We start from the raw sequence: 21,470 nt of genomic DNA, 5'->3' as shown, positions 1-21,470 counted from the left end.
CCATGCGTTCTAAGGCATCGTGCTTTGGGCTCCGCCTATGGCATGCATGCAGCTTTGATTCTCCTGGGGAAAGAGTAATAACTTTTCTCCTGGCAATTTTGGCCTCTGTATGGCCACCCACCATCATGAGGATATTGAGGAAGTATGAGTGAGTTGCGTAACCCGGTCACGGAAACCTACAACAATGACTTGGGGTTCATCTTGCTGATCACATGTCACCTTGTAACTGGTTGGATGAGCTCTTACTTCAGCATGTGGGACTGAGGCCCTCAGTTGGTAGGTAGGCCCTGGCCCTCGCTGACTGTGGTGCCATGGCTTATATTATGTTAATAGAAATAAGTAAAATTATGGTTGAAGAAAGTATCACCAGGAAGAGGGATATAGCTTATGCTAAGCATGGAGAGATATAGATGGGAAATATGTTTGGAATGCAAAATGCAAATAGTCTCTTCGATATCTGAGACTATGAATCTTGCATTTCTAGATTTCAGAATGACAGAAAAGAAGTAGGATCCCAGGATTACATTCCCTACAGTGTACTGATTAGTACCCATAGAGCAGTTTCAGAGTTAATGTAGCTCCAACCAGCAAGAACATATGTCACCATTCTTTTTCCTTTTCATAGCACACACTAGAATATGTAATTCATATCATACGAGGGGGTATCCAAAAGTTTTAATTATAATAAAGAAGTTATAGAGATATTTACATGAAACTTTTTGTGCATAATCAGTGTCATTGCCATGCATACTTGTGCAAATATCAAATCTTTGTCGAACTTAGTTTTCTTTCCACAGGCTGTAGAAGACATCAACCTGCATAATGAACAAAATTGAAGCCCAAAGTGTCATAAAGTTCCTCCATTTGAAGGGCAACAAGGCACACCAAATCCACGACGAAATGAAAGCTGTGTATGGGGATGAAAGCCCATCATATGACACGGTTGTGAGGTGGAAGAGGAACTTTCAAAGTGGTCACATGTCCCTGACAGACGAGCCACGAGCGGGTAGACACTCAATCAAGAATGATCTTGCCATGGTGAAGAAAGTGGAGGCCGTTATCCTCGACGACAGAAGATCGACCATGGAAAGAGTGATGTCGGAGACTGAACTAAGTTACGGAAGTGCGTGGAGGATTATTCATGAGGCTGCACATGAATAAGGTGTCTGCACGCTGGGTACCTCGCTTGTTGACACCTTTTCAAAAGCAAACTCGCCACGACTTTTCCCAGCAGAATTTGACTCTGTTGGAGCGGAATGAAGACTATTTTTTTGCTCGTCTCGTCACTATGGACGAGTGCTGGGTATACCTCTACGATCCGGAGACCAAAGAAATGAGCAAGGAGTGGAAACATCCATCCTCCCCCCTCCCAAGAAGGTGAAGGTCCAGAAATCTGCCGGGAAGGTGATGCTGTACGTTTTTTGGGATAGCCGTGGGGTAATCTTAACCGATTACCTTCCGAAGGGCGAGACCCTCAACAGCGATTACTACTGCAACCTTCTGGAGAAACTGCGTGATGCATTGAAATAAAAACGTCGTTGCATGATCAGCAAAGGCATCCGTCTCCTGGCCGACAATGCACCGTCTATACGGCCCAAGCATCCGTTGTCGCCGCCCACCGGTCAGGCTATGAACTTTTGGACCATCCACCTTATTTACCTGATCTTGAGATAAGCGACTTCTTCCTCTTTCCCGAGATGAAGAAACCACTTCGTGGTCGGCGATTTGACGACAGAGAGGATGTCATTTTCGAAGTGGTACAGTGGTTTTCGAGCAAATCGGAGGACTTCTACAAAGAGGGCTTGAAACAGGTGAAGAAACGCTTGCAAAAATGTGTGACTCTGCAGGGAGACTACGTGGAGAAGAACTAACTTTGACCACTGCAAGTGACTATTTTATGTTTTTTATTTCATGGTGATAATTAAAACTTTTGGATACCCCCTCGTATATAGTGTATTATTCAGTGGTGTATACACTTGGCCATCTTGTAATCAGAGATGACCCAGCTGCAATTTTTAAAAAAAAAAGTTTTGTTATGCTTTCAAATCAGTCTTCGATTCATGCATTTCTTTACTTCCAGTCCGTGAATAGTTCTAATTATTTGTCTGAATGCATGGGACGTTTTCTCCAGCTTGGGGAATCTCCTGACGGCAGAGATGACCCTGGCTTCCTTTAAATAGCTTGTCGTGGGGAAAGGAAACACTGCTTCTCAAGCATGTTCATTCAGAGGCAAGAGCAACGTATTTCCAGAGAGATTTCATCATAGTGTGTCACCCACCTGACACATCCTCGACCCCAGATCTCTTACCACTCTCTGCTATTTCCCTAATGTTCTTTGTGCTGGTTTTACACATATAGAGATTGTGCTGCTTCCAGTTTCCAGCAAGGAAATTTCACAGGAATTTTAGTCCTAGTGCACTTGCAGGCAACATATTTCTACTATTTGATTGTAACTGTGTTAAATTCAGCTTAAAAGTGTGAGTATTGAAGATATAGCAAGTCTGATTAATCAAATATAGCTTAAGTAATTAATCTCATCATTTGCTGCCATTTTTCATTTCACTAATATTTTCATTATTATTATTATTATTTACTTTTCTGCCTCTACATTAATTTTGATAATGAGGAGTAACAGTGAATTGATGAAAGGAGCAAATGTGAAGACTCAACTATGTGACGTGCTTACTATTTCACCAGGAAGGCTGCAATGCAGGGAATTTTGAGATGGGGAAAAGAAATGCTGAGCCAGTAACACCCCAGAAGGTTGGCGTGAGGAACTGAGTGCACATGGTCGGTGTCTTTGGGTTTCTTTTTTTGGCAATTCGGAAGTTCGTTATTTGTGTAGGGCTTTAGTGGAACTATAATATTCTAGATACTATGTTCAGCTTAAATATATAAAAAATATACATTGTACAATCATGCTGTATACATTACTTATTTATGTAGTTCTTGTGTATTTAAAGAAATAAATAATCTTTTGCCATTATATTTCTAAATTTCCATAAGAAGAAAGCCTCACTTTTAATTGTATAGACAAATAAAGATCAGCAATATGGAATTTTATATTCAAGACATTGTGTGATCTATAAATACCCAAATATTACCACAGATTAATATTATCATTACCCTGATATGGCTCAATAATGAATGAATAATAAAATATTTTGTATATTTTATCAAATAGCTTATGCATATTTCTGTATTCCATAACTCTTCTGCTCACCTACATGTAAGGTGGAGAATATTTGGAGGAAGAATGTGTAACTTGTTAATTTGTTTTCTTATAGCATTGTTTGTTACGTTTTTGATTAACCCTTACCTCTAGCAGGCGAAGCCTTGTGCACATGTATAGCCTCTTTGGATAGGACTTTTCAAGTGCATGCTTTTCAACTAATTTTCATAGAGAGATGAAATCTTTTTGGAATGACAGGGCTTTTAGCATAGGTGAAATTTATGCATTTTACGTGTCAATAATAAATGTTAAAGGAAGAAGAAAATCAAAATTTTCCAAAAATTTGCATTTGGTTTGATTAATTGATTGATTATGCACAGTAAGGCTAACCGAGACTGGACCTACAGTTTAAAGTGGGATCCGAACCACTATGTGCCTCCACCATATTGCATTTGGCATGCTCCTGTGGCCATCACAATAGACCAAAGTGAATGATTGGTTGATTGTGTTTTAAGTCCACTTTATGCACAGTAAGGCTAATCGGGACTGGGCCTACAGTTTAAAGTGGGATCCGAACCACTTGTGCCTCCTTTGATTACAAGGCAACGACGCTACCACTGCGCCATCGGGGAGGCCATCCCAAAGTGAATGAAAAAATGTAGTATGTAGCAGGGTACATTGTGTTTGTGTTTAAAATAGGCTGAAACTTCTTGGGGGAAAAAAAAAGAAAAACAATGTATAAGAGTGACAGCATTGACAGCTTATGGAATTTGACTTCTTGTTTTGGCCCTATGGACCAAATGTGCAGGGAAGCATGGCAAAAGACCACTCATTGAGGATATGTAATGCATGTACACCAGCTTGGAAAAAAAATACAAATTATGCAACATTTTCGAAAATTCATAACTTTTGGGACTACACAGTTCACTCCCTTATACCAGCCGCTACTAAAACTTCTTACTCAGACTATTTTCATTATATGACATAGTTGCTTGATAATATACATTCTGAAAGCATTTTTTAATTCCCTAAGCAATTGTAAATTTTATGCATAAGTACATTTTAATGTTTCTTTACAAATAAAGTAATAGTGTAAATTGGGTGAAGATTATACTTTTGTGTCATTAGCAAAGAAAAAATATATTCATTCTTAGAATGTCAGAAATTTAGTTGTACACCTAATCACTGAAGATTGCTACATATGCATTTCTTGTTCTCATAGATATGTAATGAATCCATTTTTTTCTTCCAGATTTGTTGGCAGTACAGCTGAGTTTAACATAAAAGTGATTTCTACTGATAAACGCCATAGGAGCAGAAACATGTGTCCCTGGTGTTCAAAGGAATGTGGAAGTCCATTCAAACTGAAGGAGCACATTAGAGTCCATACGAAGGAGAAGCCATATGCCTGCCCAGTGTGTGAAAGACCCTTCAGCCGTAAAGATAGTATGCAGCGTCACATAATATTCCTCCATACTCCAGACAAGTTTAATTGTAAATTCTGTGCAAAGAATGTGTCGTCTGAAGCTGAATTCAATGTGCATATGAAATTGCACATGGGGCAGCATCAAAACAACTGAAATTGTTTCCAAAATATGTTTTAAATATCTGTTGTACTTATATATCTTGTAATATATTATTTTTAGACATGTAAATTATAATCACAAATATAATAAAATTTGTGAAAGCACATGTTAGTCGTGTGAAACTCTAAGCTGTGGTTTCATTTTGAGAAATAAAAAAACAATATTATTTCAAAATTTTTGTGTAAATTCATTGTGTGCATAATTGTGTATTTTATTGTCATTGTATTTTATTTACCTGAGGAAAAAAATTAAAATAAAATTCATAGAAGCAGTGAACATTTTCATTTCAAGTAATAATGTTTTTCAATCAGTGTGAAGCTGATTCTATTTTGAACCTATACCCTTACCAATTCTCAGAAATACCGATGTTGATGCTTGAATGTTGTAGCTATTTAAAGTTCTTCATATCATTTACAAATGTTTATATATATGTAATTACTCCAGTGCAAATATATCAGAATTTTGCTTTAAAACATTCATGGGATCTGTGCAAGAAAATTGGAACATTTGATCATAAAAATCCATTTTTGCCTCATAATTTTTTTTTATAAACTGATGTAAGTTATGAATTTTTGCATAATTTCCAGATTTATTTACACTCCACAAGTGATGAGTAGCATTGTGTGGAAAAGTATTGGCCCATGGAGATGATAAAGTTTGTACTGACAGTTACCAATACATTAGTATTGGCTCAGTCCTAGTTAAAATGGACTAAAGTTAATATTATTGTTGATATTGTTAAATTTCCAATGTAAAATTTACAGACATTAATATTCTATAATCAATCTCCAATATAAATTTGCACATGTTTCAGAACAAGCCTGTGTGGTTCATTCACCTTCTTAAGTAATGTATGTAACTACGTTGTAGGGAACATACGAAAATAATTATAAATGCCAATTTGGTGCTCAAATGGTAATAAACTTATCCAACCATACTTGGTGGATGCACATAGTTCTTCTGATTCCACACTAAAACTGCAGACTCAGTCCCGATTAGCTTATATGTGCATAAATTGTACTTGAAAAAGCAATGCAACCCTTACCTCACCATTGAAAGTCCTGAGTTTGAATCCCAACTTGGACAAGAGTGTCCTTTGTATAGTCGATGTGCTAGCTACGTTAACGACCGGCTGGCTTTGAAGTCCACGGAACGTGCCCACCAGCTGCAACAATCACATTCAACGCACAGTGCTGCCACACATCTACTCTACGCCACCTTGTCCCTCCGTGCACAAGCACCTTCCTCCCACGGTCTCCACATTGAAGTTGCAAAGTACGGCAACAGCGTATCCGCAGTCATGTTACTGAGACTCCACGTGGAGTAGACGAGCAGAATGAGAGCTGCACCCATTGGATGAAGGTTGAGTGTGATTGGACGAAAACAACTTGCCCGCTAGTTATCCCCACCCACGTTCATGGTGGCAGCTTTCTTCAGTTCTTCAACGTTAACGAAGTAAACGCATAGACTATAGCATTATTCTTTGTTTTGATGTGAAGAACATTTGTACTGATCTCAGTTGATAACATAATCTCTTGTTTTAGTATTTAAGTTGGATTTTACTTTTGGAAGGGCTAGACCAGAAGTCTCAAAGTGTCTACATGAATTTGTCCATAATATTTAATGGAGGTTACAAGTTAATCAAAACTTCTTTCACATTAACATTTTGTGTGAGTTGCATTTGTTATACCCTAAAATCACTTCATTATCAAGTTTTTCTTATCTATTTTGATAGCCAAAGTCCCCTTCTCGCATGTCACCGGTACATACAGTGTTCACAATAGATGATAGCCTTCGCAATCCATTTGTTAACTGGTACCCATGTACATACTGTGACTAAAAGAAAGCTCGGAAGAAATCTATACACTCAGTTATAGGAGATTCCAGATTTATAGTTCAGTATGGTGCCATATATTTTGAGATCACCACCCCCAAAGAAGACTGTTTTTGTCAGAAAGGGAAGTCATTAACATGTCGAAAGAATGAATATGCACTAAGTATAGAGAATGTAAAGTTTTCATTTTCTACCCTTTCCCCCAGTCAGTGCAGTTCCTCTTACAAAGATGTCTTCGTTGCTTGTGTTATCTGTGGTGATTTTGGGGATATAAAGAACAGCCCTTTACAAACATATGCTGATAACAAGGAAGGGGCCAGGAGTTCAAAAGTTCATTAATAGGCTTCTAAGGATGTCAGGTTATTTATGTGTATGTGCCTACTTCCACAGTGTCCTGGGTTTGAATCCTGCGCTGTGCATATGAAATTTCTGTATCAAGTTAATAATAATTACGTATTATTATTATTCAATTTGTAAATTATATATACAAAATGTTTTTTAATGCATTGGTTAGCATTTTAACATGCAGACAAAATTTCAGAAGTGCTATCTTTTAAAACATTTAAAACTAAAATAATTGTTCTTTCCATATTTTGTTCTTTTCAGCCTCACTGGGACATTAGATGATGTTGGATTTTATGAAAATGGACCAAGCTACCCAAGCAGCAGTAGATATGTCTGTTCCTGGTGCTCAAAGGAATGTGGGCATCCGTCAAAACTCAAGCTGCACATGAGGGTTCACACGAAGGAGAAACCTTTTGCCTGCCCAGGGTGTGACAGACGCTTTAGTCAGAAGAATAATTTGCGACGTCACTTGCTGCTTCATGTTGCTGACAAATTTTATTGTAATGTGTGCCAAAGAAATTTGTCTTCAGTGACTGAATTGAATCAGCACAACATTATTCATGCTGCAGCTGAAAAACATTGAGGCAATCAAACTAAGGCTGATGCATAAGTATCACAGAAAGTATCATTTCAAATCTAACTGCACATACCATTCTGGAGTTTACATATACAGGATGTTGTTCCAAATGCACAATTTTTATTAATATTTTGGTAGTGGTAATTGTTGGTGACAAAAGTAGATTTTTTTATGACGTGACGCTTCTTTTAATATTCTGATTATATCACCGTAAATTTTCGAATATTTCAAAGTGAAATGCTGTTAGACTGAAAATGTTAGTTCCAATACAACTTTAAATTGTTATACTATTCAAGTATCATTTTCGATAGGGAATATCGACATCAATATTTCATATATGTATATATATTGTTAGTGAATAAATATATATGTATTGCTTTTTAAAGAAATAAAACAAGTATCCTGTAGAATTGATAGTTTCACTCCTGATTTCTCCTTTGAAAATTTTGTGATCTCGAAAAATAGAAGAAAAAAATGTTCAGTTACCATAATGGTTGGTAACTTTGTTATTTGTATTTTCCATTGTTCATAAAGTTCAGAGTAGAAATGAAACAACACATGTTCCACCTTTTCAAATATTTCTAAACATTTTTAAAATTAATTTGTTTCCAACATTTTGTTCCAAAGGTGAATTTCATAATTAAAAGAGAGCGTTTCATGTTTTGGGGACTGAAAGATGTGATTGCAAGTTATTACACTAAATGGAAGTACTGAATTATATGCTTAAAAAAAAATCTATAAATTTCAGTGGCTGCTGACATCTTCCTCTTAGGAACTTGTTTTGCTATTGCTTGGTGAGCTTTTTGTGCCACATGTCACTTCAGCATGAAAGGTGCCTAATAGCATTGGCTCAAAGTCAAATCAACTTAACCGTAGTACAGCGCCTTGAACACGTAATGTGGAAAACGACCCAAGAAACATAGATGGCAGTGCGATCAGTATTGCTGCTAATTTTCTTATGAAAGTAATGTGGCTTAGTTAGTTTTTGGAATATATTGTGTAGATTTGTTTGTCTTGAAAGGAGGTTAGTGAATTGATGGAAACAGTTATATTTGTGGAGTGATATGCAGTCACGAAATGGCATTAATTTGGAAAGAAATGTAAAATAAAATTAATAAATAAATTAAATAGCATGCATAACACAAGAAGAAACATCGCAATGTGATTCCGGCTGGACATCAGGTGTTGGATTGTGTACTAGAGTTTATTTTTCTATGATATTAGTATCCTGAGAGATATTTCATACGGAGGCGACAAACCACAAGTGTCGCTTGTAATCAAGCAGTCTGTAATCAATGCAGCCTTTCAAACCCTAGGGACACAAGCTCTGACTGCACCGTTTCCTCAAGGAGATTTTAGACCAAAGCAACAAACGATATGGGGATTTCATACCAAAGCGACACACGACAAACGATATGGGGATTTCATACCAAAGCGACACGGGTCCTTCTGTCCAAGGCAATTTTCATACCGAAGCGACATGCGACACATATCTTGGAAACTAGCCAATGAAGAGCAACATTTTACATTGTAGCAGCATGACAGGCAGCACAAGCCAGCATCAGTTTGTGAAATCCTCAAGCGATAAGTGTCACGTGTCGCTTGTTGCTTTAGTGCGCAATCTCCCTAAAGCAAGACACTCATTGCATCGCACATGCGCGAACAACAAACCACGGCAAGACGTTGTAAGCTATTGAGGAATTTGCCCAGTTTGAGCGACACGCATGCGACAAAGCGACACGTGTGGCTTATCTTGTTGCCTAGATCTGTTGTAATGTGCAGTTTATTGTGTCACCTAAATCTGTTGTTCGCACAATTAGCAGCAAATGCTTGCTAATAGACTGAAGGCACCATGTCACTTCTCACTTGGTTGGGAACTCCCCCTGTAGCATGTGGCTTTGGTCTGAGCACCCTTCCTTTAAGAAGCTTTCCAACAAAGTAACAAGTAGCATGCGAATATGACATTTGATCGTATCGTTTGTTGTTTGGACCCTCATGCACAATGAATGCTATTTTACAGTCCAGGAGTGTCTGTGTCACTAGTCACATCAGTGTGAACATCACGTGTCACTTGTCCTATTGGTCTGAAAGTTACCTTACACTCATGTCAATGGCACTAAGGAAGTTTTGTGGGTTTTCCCTTGTCGTTTCATGCGATCATCATCATCTCATCGCCGCGATTAGTTTCAAGTGGAAGAAAAGAAACAGTAAATATCAAACATACAAATGCTTCTGTGTATATCTTTAAAAGAAATTATGATGAAGATAATAATAATGAACCTAATTAATACACAAAAATGTAGTTACCAAGAGCATTCCACGCGTATATGTTCTCCCGTATTATTAATGAAAGTAACGATAACAGGGCGTGGTAGGCTGTCTAGAATGTTCGTTAATATCTTCGCGACCACTGTACCAAATATCATAGCAATTATCACATTCATAGAAATGCTTCATGTAAAAGAATTAGACGTTGCAGCGAAAACCCCATTTACTTCCATTATAAGCACACGAATACCATGCAGCGAGACTGACACCAGTGCGTTTAGCTGTATCATATTCGAGTGGAACCTGCCAAAGAGACCAGAACAGCGCCGTTTTCCACACTACGTATTCAAGGTGCTGTAACCATAGCTAAGACAGCTGATGTGTTCAGTGATTCTGCTAAAACTGTGTAATTTGACACACTTTGACATTTATTCACAATCTTCTGTCATCTCTTCTATCAACATCCATAGTTTAGTCAATACCACTACAAACACACATGTTTAATAACCAAATGTTATATTGTCCAATACAGTACATACTACCCAAGGTAGTTGCAAGGAATCAAAATTGCATGAAAATAACATGTAAAGGAGTTTCAGAATGAAGCAATAAGCAACATGTGTCACATGAGGATTTCACCAAACAAGTACTTGCATGTTGGTTCATTCTCAATTTACATGTGTAGCATGACACTCGTCACTTAAGTGTGAAGTTTCTTTAAACTTTCCATACAACTTTTAATAACTACTAACCAGTTGAAATCAACTACAGAATGGGGAATATTAAGTAATTGTACTATAAAAAGTGAGTATGGCATTACTGTGGCTCGGTACAATTGGTATTTTCACTGACATCAATAGTATGACCAAATCAGCTTGTGTCAAGGTTATTAAAGTTATTATCAAATAACAGTCTAAAGATTGAAATTTGTTAATGTTAGTTTAAATCTGATTGCAGCTTTTAAAGTTTGTGTAAATTTATATATTTTATCTCCAGTATGTCTAGATCTCTCTTTCTTAGTTCTGGAATGGCAGCTGAAGATGTATAAGTACAAATCGTTGTATGTTTGCTAAATTTGTAACTGTATCAAGCATACAACCTACAATAAAATAACTATACATAGAGTGAGAGCCCTTTAATTGTTGTTTCATTTACATGCAAGTTTGTATATGCTACCATACGTGGATTCTGAGTTCAGGGGTGGCCAGGTTTGGCAGAGGGAGTGATTTGGTTGACGAAATCTTTTTTTTTTTTTTTTTTTTTTTTTAACCAATTTGATTACCTCAGATTTTCACCTTTCTTGCTCTTCAAGAACACACTTGCCTCCTCCACTAGCACCTTGATTTCATAGCAGCGTTTTGTTGCTCGAAACCTGCCTTATTGGATTTCTGTTACATGAGACACTTGCAATAATCAATTCCAACCTCTACGAGGGTCTTGTTTACTAGCTTGCTCAATTTTTAAGGTGAGCAGTGCCATGAATTGTCTGTATGTTAAAAAGAGAGAGGCACATATGCCATGTAGGAACTACAGTTTGTTGCCCCCTCCCCAAAAAGCTGAACAATGTGCCTTCTGATCTCCAGGGTGGGCTCATGGGTTGTCAGGGGGCTTTGTAAACCTAGTCCATTTTTTAAAAAAAATATTAAATGAAGGTAAATTATGTGTGGGGGTGGGGCGCTCATTCATTTATAAATATCATATACTACACAAATACTACATTTTTCTACCTCTTTTAAAACATTTCTTGAAGTGTTAATGGACTGATACTGAAATTATCCCTTACACATCCCATACTATTTTAGATGATACAGATATGTATATCACACACAAAAAAATGCACAATATTTAATCACAGTGCCTACAGTATATTCCACCCCCGGCCGAAGCAATTAAACTCCCCTTCCTTCCCAAAACTTGGGAGCTGTTGTTGACCTTTGATGCAGATGCGGAGGGAACTTGCATGATGACATCAAATTCACAGATTTCTGTCTAAATGGGAGGTTGCAACAGGGACAGTGAAGGTACAGATACAGAAACTCCCCTATGAAAGAACTTTCTGAAGTCTAGAGAATATTCTAAATACTTGCAGCTACTTCTGCTCATAAGCAAAATGAGCGAATATAATAGATAATGTTCATGTTCTGTGGATTTATCCTTAAAGTTGTGAGTTGTCTACATTTTCACTCTTCACTGCAAACAAATTATGCAAAATAGTTTACCTAATGTAAAGAGGGCTGAGGCCCCCCCCCCCCCAGCCCCTGCCTGGCTAGGAGCCTGCCTGTATGTTGTTGGTAGAAAACAAAAATGAAAAAAATGGCAGAATATGAATGAAAACTGAAGATTTTGTTAGATATTGTGATGTCTTGATGTAAATCAGTGATGATCTGCTGGTACCTGAATTATTAGAATTTGAAAATATTAAACATTTTATGTCAAAACTTTTCATGTGCATAGAATAGCTAAATTGCTTTAATTTAAATGTACAAAAAGTGTAAAATTGTCAATTGTTCCTTTTTTACAGCTTCACTGGAATGTCAGGGACTGTTGGATCTGGAAATAGATTCGTTTGTTCGTGGTGTCTGAAGGAATATGATTTTGCATCTAAACTCAAGGAGCATCTTAGGGTTCATACAAAGGAGAAACCTTATGGCTGTCCAGGGTGTGATAGACGTTTTAGTCACAAGAACAGCTTACAACGTCACCTTCTGCTTCACGCTACCAATAAATTTTATTGCAAGGAGTGTGGAAGATATCTTTCTTCTGAAATGGATCTGAAACGCCACAACGAGCTTCATGCTGCAACGACAAAGGAATGAAGAAGAGTTTTGTTAGATTTACTGTATTGTTATGTGGTATGTACTAAGGCTGAGCCAGTACCGTTATTAATGATATATAGACATTGTAGAAATGTTGCAAAGGTTACTGTTTCATTGCAACTGAACAATATTAACATACCACCTTTTCTGGTTAAAAATGTGGTTAGGTTCATGTATGAAATAATTCAAAAAACTATATTACACTACTCAACTGCCCTCTGCTGTACCAAGCAGCTTTTTCATTGGGTGACACGGGATCATCACATCGAGTTCCTGCAGCTTCCTATTTTGAAGTAGCTCCCCAATTGACTTCAGAATGCTGGGTCAACACCGACATTTTATGGGTTCCCACCAGAAATCAAACCAAGATCCACTCGCACCAAAGGCTAGACCACTAACCATTTGGCTAGGTTGATCCTGTTATGAGATGATTCAGAATATATAATATATAATTTAATCATGAAATCAAATTCATCACACAAAATTGGCACAAAATTATACAAAGTTGTGCATTCTGCATAATTAAAATATTGATAACCTGTGGCGCAACAGCCCATCAGGGCCAGGCTTACCTACCGACTGCCAACCTCACTTCCACCTGTCGAGGTGAGATCATCCAACCAATTATGGGGTGACGTGGTCAGCAGGACAACCCTCCAGTCGTGTGCAGGTTTTCGTGACCAAGTTATGCTACTTATTCGTAGCCAGTCCCATACGCAGGCCGAAATCTCAGGAGAAAATTTGTTACACTTCCCCCAGGAGACTCGAACCTGTGCATGTCCCATAGCCAGAGCTCAAAAATCAAACAGCCACAGTGTGAGACTTTTGCATAATTACCAAGATATATATATATATATATGTTAAATCTGGAATTTTGCACACCCTTTGATATATCCCTGATATCCATGATTAAATTCAAATTAAAACTTCCTGATACTAATATCACCAATATCAGTCAATGACTTGATATTAGCTAAGCTCTACTTTGAACTGAAAATAGTTCAAAAACATCCTGTGCGAATGGAAATCTATCCAGCTTTTCCATGTATAATATAAAATAAGCATGAGTGGTAAGTTCCCATTGTCTTGTTATTTGATTCTATTAATCTGCAACAATGTTAATATAGTACAATGCAACAATATGAATTGAATTTATGATATAAAATATTATTTCAGCATGTAAAATTGACTGGTACAGTAAATGTACTTTATACAGAATGATATTAGTTTAGTATTTGCATTTAGGTTTACTTCTAATCTCACCACCAAAATTTTCCTGTTCAAGGTCATGGGTGTTGAACTGTATGTAACCATCGGTGAGAAAATTCATATACAAATTTAGTATTTGCATGCTGCACAATGGAAATAAGAAAAATACTCAAGGAAAGAGAAATTGAAAACATGCTTGAAACCAAATGGGCAAATATAACTTGACTTCATTTTTTGCAGTAATGAATCTCTCTTATGAATCTTTTCTGTAATGCATGTCGCCATTGTGGCTGAGCATGTTAAGTGGTTGACATACAGTCTTTCCATCGAATGTTCCAGGATCAAGTCCTCATTTTGTCATTCTTTGAGAGTTTTCTTTCATCAATTTAATCTAATCATCATTCATCTTTATCAGTGTGTATAGCCAAAAGTAGCAGAAAAATAGTGGAAAATTGGAAATACAAATATAAAATTGATGGTTTTTATCTATCCACTATTGTTATAAAGAGTCTGCAGGTTGTTTCCACAAGTCTCAAAAGCTTAAGGTTTCCTTGATAAGTTAGTGGTAAGAGCTAGGGGTGTGATGTAAGATGACATAAACCCAGGGATTCAACCATAAAATAATTTAGAGAATCTATAGTGCTTTTCTTTGTGTATGTGAGTGGCAATTTTCATCACTAAGTGTTGGTCTGCTTGTGTTATGGAGATCCTTGATTGTGCTGAGTGTAGTCCTGCCATGTCAAACTCGCAGCCCCCAGTATCCCTTAATGCGGCCCACCTTGGCCCTGCGTACAATTCATGCATGCAATATTATTTATACATTTATAGTTATCCCACTTTTTCTTTTCTCAAGAAACAAGCACCGACTACATGGAAACTTCCCAATACGTATTGACATATTTTCCCTGCACAGGAACATAAGATGTAGGTATGATGTTAACTAATCAAGTTGATCGACAATTTATTTCTGAAGTATAAGAATATCTTGCTGTTTGGGAGAGGGATGTGTGCATACTTAATGTTGCCAATGAGTCAGTTCATGGAAGGAATGTCAGTTTTTGTGGTAGTAAGAAATGAGCTGTAGAACTGGAATGCACACTTTTTCAAGTCAAATGGAAGCTTGTTTACTTTTGTTGTGAATGGAATAGTGAAATGGGTGGAAATTTTTTGCTCTGGTAGGTGAATTTATTCACAAATTTTTCTTTCTCACGAAATATAGTTTCCAATCTCTGTGGTGCAGTGGTTAACACAGCATCATACGACACCAGGGGTCTGGTTCAAATCCCACCCTGGGCATGGGTGTTCTTTGGGTGTGTCCCTTCATCAATTTCAGGATATTATCATTCATTCTCATCATCGCTATTAGCTAAAAGTGGCAGAAAAGCAATTCTAAATAACTAAATTGATTTAAAAAAAAATAAATCAGAAATACAGATGAGGAGAGTATCGATGATTTAGCAGTCGATATCAATGAACAATTGAAAGTGGCAATTGCTGGTCATGTTGCCTTTTTGCTCGCAACAGATGAAAGTATGGACATATGTGGCGTGGTGTAGCTCAGTTAGCTGTATTTATTCGTGGATGTGATTCTCATCTCAGTGTGGCAGAAGAACTGCTGGACATGATTTCTCTCTGTAACACAACAGAAGATATTTTCAAGAAAGTGGATGCCATTTGGAGAAGGTGCGGTCTTCCTTTATCTCAGTAGTACATATATTTTTTTTAATTTGTCAATTCCCAACTTATCAGTAATATCAGTGGTTAATTTGGGTGCTTGATTTAAGGTTTCAAGACTTCAAAGAGTGCAAATGGAATTTTTCTTGTTCATTGCTCGACCTTCAAATGGAATTTATTGAATTACAATCTGACTCAAATTGAAATAGAAATATCGTGAAGTGGGTGTTTCTAAATTTTTCTCATGTCTCCCACAGCAGTATCCTCGGATAAGTCATTTTGCTGCTGGAATTTTATCTATTTTAGCAGCAGTTGTCTTGGTGAATAGTTGTTCTCCATTATAAAGATTAATATAACAGCCAAGAGATCAAGAATAACTGACAAACATTTGTTTTCTGCATTAAGAGTGTGTTGCGAACAAAAACGTAATGCAGACATTGAGAAGCTAGTTTCTAATAATAATAATAATAATAATAAAAAGTGTCAGATCTCTGAGAAAGGAAACTAGAATTATCCATAGAATGTTTCTTGTCAAAATGTTTGCACAATTGTAACCAATTTATACATGTAAAATAATATCACAGACTATGAACAAATATTTCAGTTTATTTTTATTTCAATAAAAACCAATGAGGATTATAATTAAAATAGTGTTACTACAATTATACGCACACACATAATCGTGTAATCATTCAGTTCTAAGCAGGGTGGTACATGAAAAGGGGATGAGGGAGAATTCTGCCTTCTGGTTTTTGCATCTCCCATGGTTGCAAATTCATGGCACTTGGGAGGGGACTATACATCTAGTTTTTATAATATACAGATGCTGAAATAGTAATTACTGGAATCCTCCCCATCAGGGGCGAACCCCTTAGTTTTGGACTTCAAGGGGTTGGAGTTTGAGATGTGCGGCCCGGAGAGTTTTGACATTAACGTTATGCCAGAGGCAGAGGCATGCTGCGCATGCATCAATTGTGGGAAAAACGACAACTTGCTCTGCGACGACATTAATTAGCATTTCTACATTCTAATTTCTTCATATAGGAGAAGTATTTATTTTACACGAGAGCGCTCAACTAAGCTTATATTACATTTCTTGGATCTGAAGTGACACATGCGTCAATTGTGGGAAAAGAATTATTACTTTCTTTCACTTCAGATCCAAGAAATGTAATAGAAGCTTAGTTGAGCGCTCTCTTACTTCTCCTATATGAAGAAATTAGAATGTAGAAATGCTCATTAATGTCGTTGCAGAGCAAGCTGTCCTTTTTCCCACAATTGACGCATGCGCAGCATGCACCACATGCATTCAGGAGATGCCTCTGCGTTATGCGGCCCTGCTCACGAACTGAGTTTGACATGGCTGGTGTAGACTGTACTGGAAAGTGGAGGGCTCTCAGTGGTGATCAAGTATCTATCTGCATAACAAGGGTGTTACAACTAGGTCTGAGACGATGTCGATGTTTTTGTAGGAGGGCTCTCAGTGGTGATGAAGTATCTATCTGCATAACAAGGGTGTTACAACTAGGTCTGAGACGATGTCGATGTTTTTGTAGGAGGGCTCTCAGTGGTGATGAAGTATCTATCTGCATAACAAGGGTGTTACAACTAGGTCTGAGACGATGTCGATGTTTTTGTAGGAGGGCTCTCAGTGGTGATGAAGTATCTATCTGCATAACAAGGGTGTTACAACTAGGTCTGAGACGATGTCGATGTTTTTGTAGGAGGGCTCTCAGTGGTGATGAAGTATCTATCTGCATAACAAGGGGGTTACAACTAGGTCTGAGACGATGTCGATGTTTTTGTATCAGTATCAAAAAATATCAGTTCGATTTTATTTAACAATACAGGATGATACTTTTTCCAGCATATTGATTCCTCAAAATGCTGTGTGACACTTTCGTGGAGTCTGATTATCCTGGAAGTTGTGCAAAACTCAAAGTTTTCATTGTTTTTGGACATATATTACATGGGGGAAAACTGTATTTTTTTTTAATAGATAAGAGGTGTTTTACTATTCTGATGTAATTTATTAATATTTTAAATCAAAAGTCGAGTAAACTTATGCTTATAATTGGAAATATGAACATATCCTGCCTCATTTGAACACAAAGAAAATATTAACAATGGACAGAAAAAGGCATCTGCACTATATCACCTTCATAAACAAAATTTTGAAAGTAAGTAAACCAGATTATCTATTTAGAAAACTTAAAGTAGGCACTCAAATACACTCACACTTCACGCGAGGGCATAACAAACTTTTTACATGTCATCACAGTACCGCCTCCTTCAAATCATCATTCTCGGTAAATGCAGTTTCAACCTGGAATAAATTGCCCATAACAATAACTAACCAATCAACACTGCATGCTCTTAAATCCACAGCAAAGGACTATCTACTATGTAAACAGTTTGAATCTAGAAGCACACACGAATAAAAATACATCCCACAATGTATTAATGTCAATGTAAGAATTTGGTATTACTCATGCCAAATATTTCTATTCTTGCACCATCAAACATTAACAAATGTGCATTTATGTGTACATGTGTGTGTGCCTATACATATATATACTTAAAATTGTATTTAGAATTTAGTTTTATGTATCTTTTCTTTTTGTGTATACATATACTCATTAATTGTATCTTTACAGTTCTTATTTGATTTCAAATTATCCATGCAGTTTTTTCATCTTTCTTACTTATTTACTATTATTTGTATTATTATTATTATTATTATTTTTGTTTTCCTTTCTTTTTTCTTATTGGATATATATACCATTTGTAACTGTAGACTGTATTCTGACAAGGGTTAGGTGGGAGAACAGCGTACGCTGAACCTCGCCCGCTCAATAAAGATATATTATTATTATTATTATTGGGTCAGCTCTAGTTTCAACCCAAGGACATCCGTGAAGTGACAACATTAAGTGAGCATGCTCGTTCCTCCACCATAGTGAAGAGATGGGTACTGGAATTTAAGCCCGGATAAATGAGAATGGCAGGCCAGTGGAGGTGCTGACAAAGGAAAAATATGGACAAAGTGCACAAGATAATAATGGCAGACAGGCATGTGACTATGGAATATATCAGTGAAGAACTACAGATGTTGAAATCAATGGTGCAGGGCTACTGAAATGTCTCTCGATGGGTGGTCTTCCATCAAGGCAATGCCTCCCTGCACATATCGCTTATTGCCATGGCTGCCACTCATGAATGCAGGTTGAATTGTTGGAACACCCACCTTATTCACCTGATCTCGCACCATCTCTTCCCAAACCTGCAGAAAGCATTGGCTATGTAGTGTTTTGAGTGTGATGATGACATCATTAGTGCTATGGGTTACTACTTTGACACCCTTGAGAAAAGCTTTGACTGGGATCCGGAGCACTCCAGAAGCACTGGTGAGAGTGTGTAGACCTGCAAGGAAACTATGTAGAAAAATATGCTATACATGTGATCATACAGGGTTTCCTACTGGGCGAGGCTCAGGACTTTGAAACACCTCTCATACCACGTCTTTTAGTCATTTTAGAATACATTTTGTTTTAAGCGTAAATCTTTTTTCTGCTTCTTAGTGAATATTTGAAAAGTTATGAACCACATTAACTGACCATACGATACTTTTCTAATTTATCATCATATTTTCTACTCCTCCCCTTCTCCCATGTATCAATTCCACTTGTGTTAAATACTCGTTTGTATCTCGTTCTTTGCTTTATTGCATTAATGCCTAACATTAGAAGTTTACCTCAACTGTGAAACTAAAGTTAGGCTTTACATGCAAGAAATTGGCAGTTATCATCTTAGATGAATGCACTTGAATAATTGTAGCAGTTGAGCATTTTTTAAGATGTAACATGATGTCTAAAATAGTGTAATTTAATTCTGGCACCTTGTAGTCATGAGGCACTGGGTTCAGTCCCTGGAGGAGACAAATTGCATGATTGTTTGAATCTCCCGTAGGTCCAGTCCTAGATATCCTGTCCAAGCTTAAAGTAGACTGAAAACAAACTATGACAAACAAACAATAGCGTAATTGACTGTTCACCAGCATTGATTGATAGCATGATGCATGTGAAAATAGTGAAACAAATCAATTTCTGTACGCAACTAACTGGTACTTTTTATTTTCCAGGTCAGCTCTAAGTACTTCGCTTGCCTACCTCCCCCGAAGCAAATATGTTTGTTCGTGGTGCTTAAAGGAATGCTTCACACCATCTGCACTTAAAATGCATATCCGAGTTCACACGAAGGAGAAACCTTTTGCCTGCCCAGTGTGTGATGTGCGTTTTACACAGAAGGGTACCTGGACACGCCATCTGTTGGTTCATGCACCAGACAAATTTTATTGCAAAGTTTGCAGAAGAACATTATCATCTGAAGCTGAGTTAAATAATCACAAAGTGCTTCATGGATTGACTGAAAGAAAGTGAACTCATTAAATAGATTCCCAAATATGCACATTCCAAATCTATATTTTATTATCCGTTTGAGTGAACACAGTGATATCTCATAATTTGTGCCATCAAGTTAATGTGAACTAGCTAAAAATATGATGATGGAGGTGGGAAAGGAAAATTAACTAAAACGAAAGATATAAAATGATGGAATCGTGGTCATGGCTTTTTGTATTGGTGGAAGAAATCCCATATACGTAAAATACATATCCAAGTTGACCAAAGGAGATGTCTTTATTTGTCCAGTGTGCAACGTGTGATTTTGTTCAGAAAGGTATCTGCTCATTCATGCACCAGGAAAAAAATATTGCTAAAATTTGGCAATAAACGTAAAAAAGATAATTTAAAAAATATTTTAACATGTTTGCACAATGTTTGTTGATCGAGTATCATGTGAGAATTGAGTTTTTTTTTTAATATAGAGATGACCATTATATGGTAGTAGATTAAACCTAACTGAATATCTACTATTTTTTTTTCTGAATACCTTTCAGATTTAGTTTATGCATTTTGTATTTAATTGAAAATTAAAATTGTACATTTGTACTGTAATAAACTCTAGATTATGTTTTTGTACTTTTTGTTTCTGAAGATACTGCATGTTTAGACATTAGTTTTAGCATGCACACGATCTCGTGTGTGTGTGCGCATGTGTCAGTTTCCTTAGGAAAATCAAAATCAACTTGTTTATCTATTTCAACATTTCCATGTGTTTATAGCTGCCACAGAGAACTATTTTGCTTTATTTATGTTGTTCATACTTCAGAAAGCTGGAGTGATCTTTCAGCTGATTGTTGAACATTTGTTTTAGCACAGATAAGGTGACTGTGACTGGACTTACAGTTTAAAGTTGGATCTGAACCACTATGTGCCTCCACCGTGAATTGAACCCAGGACATGCCACCATCAGAGAGGCATTCATGCAGTGAAGAACAGTTAATGTTAATTGGTTGAGTTCAATTTTTTGTCTTGTTTCGTAAATAAATGTAATATTTTTCTTTACTTTTGTAAAACATGTTGAATGGTCAAATCACGATCTTGCTATCAATGGATTCAAGCATGAGTCTACCGTGGGCGTGATTTCCCCTTTACGGTCATACAAATACTTGCAACTGAATAAAGGTGATGACATTGCATTGAAGAACGTCACATCTTTATTTCTATTTTATTAACAGTGATGTTAACTGTGTTATTTTATTAACAAAAAGTTAACATTATTTACCAATAATGAACCATTTTGTTCATTATTGGTAAAGTGTACAGAAAAGCAACTGTTAATCCATTACTTATTCAGGGTGGCTACTTACCAGGAATTCATTGAATTCTGGAAATTATGCATGAATTATTGGCTCCGGAATTCTGCATGAATGTTTCTCTGTAGACGTGAAAAATTGCAACTTTTATTAATCCAAATCCCATTGACTTTATACTTATTTATAAATGCCCTCAGGCAAGTTTTTCACAGTTTAGATTTTATTTTTATCGAAGAAGGAAAGGAAAGCTGCGTGGAAAATAAAACAGAATTC

General features: G+C 36.8%; 1 protein-coding gene across 9 annotated transcripts in view; it reads left to right on the top strand.

Annotated features, from left to right (window-relative positions):
- Positions 1-21,470, top strand: part of LOC145992025 (uncharacterized) — a 276,188-nt gene that overhangs the window by 183,868 nt on the left and 70,850 nt on the right. Inside the window, exons 4-5 of one of the 9 annotated variants that reach the window (XM_083128065.1) lie at positions 12,304-12,634; positions 19,623-19,759. The exons of 5 other annotated variants lie outside the window; for them this stretch is intronic. In XM_083128065.1, coding sequence (XP_082984191.1) covers positions 12,304-12,598 — 295 coding nt within the window. In that variant the 3' untranslated portion in view covers positions 12,599-12,634; positions 19,623-19,759. Of the gene's footprint in view, positions 1-4,424; positions 4,819-7,198; positions 7,696-12,303; positions 12,635-19,622; positions 20,350-21,470 lie in introns of those variants that run through there. 3 more of the 9 variants (XM_083128064.1, XM_083128058.1, XM_083128057.1) reach the window with 3 other exon arrangements.

This window comes from Lepisma saccharinum, chromosome 9, assembly GCF_977018435.1.
Source record: "Lepisma saccharinum chromosome 9, izLepSacc3.1, whole genome shotgun sequence".
NCBI classification, from domain to species: domain Eukaryota; kingdom Metazoa; phylum Arthropoda; class Insecta; order Zygentoma; family Lepismatidae; genus Lepisma; species Lepisma saccharinum.
This window is presented reverse-complemented; position numbering and strand designations above follow the sequence as displayed.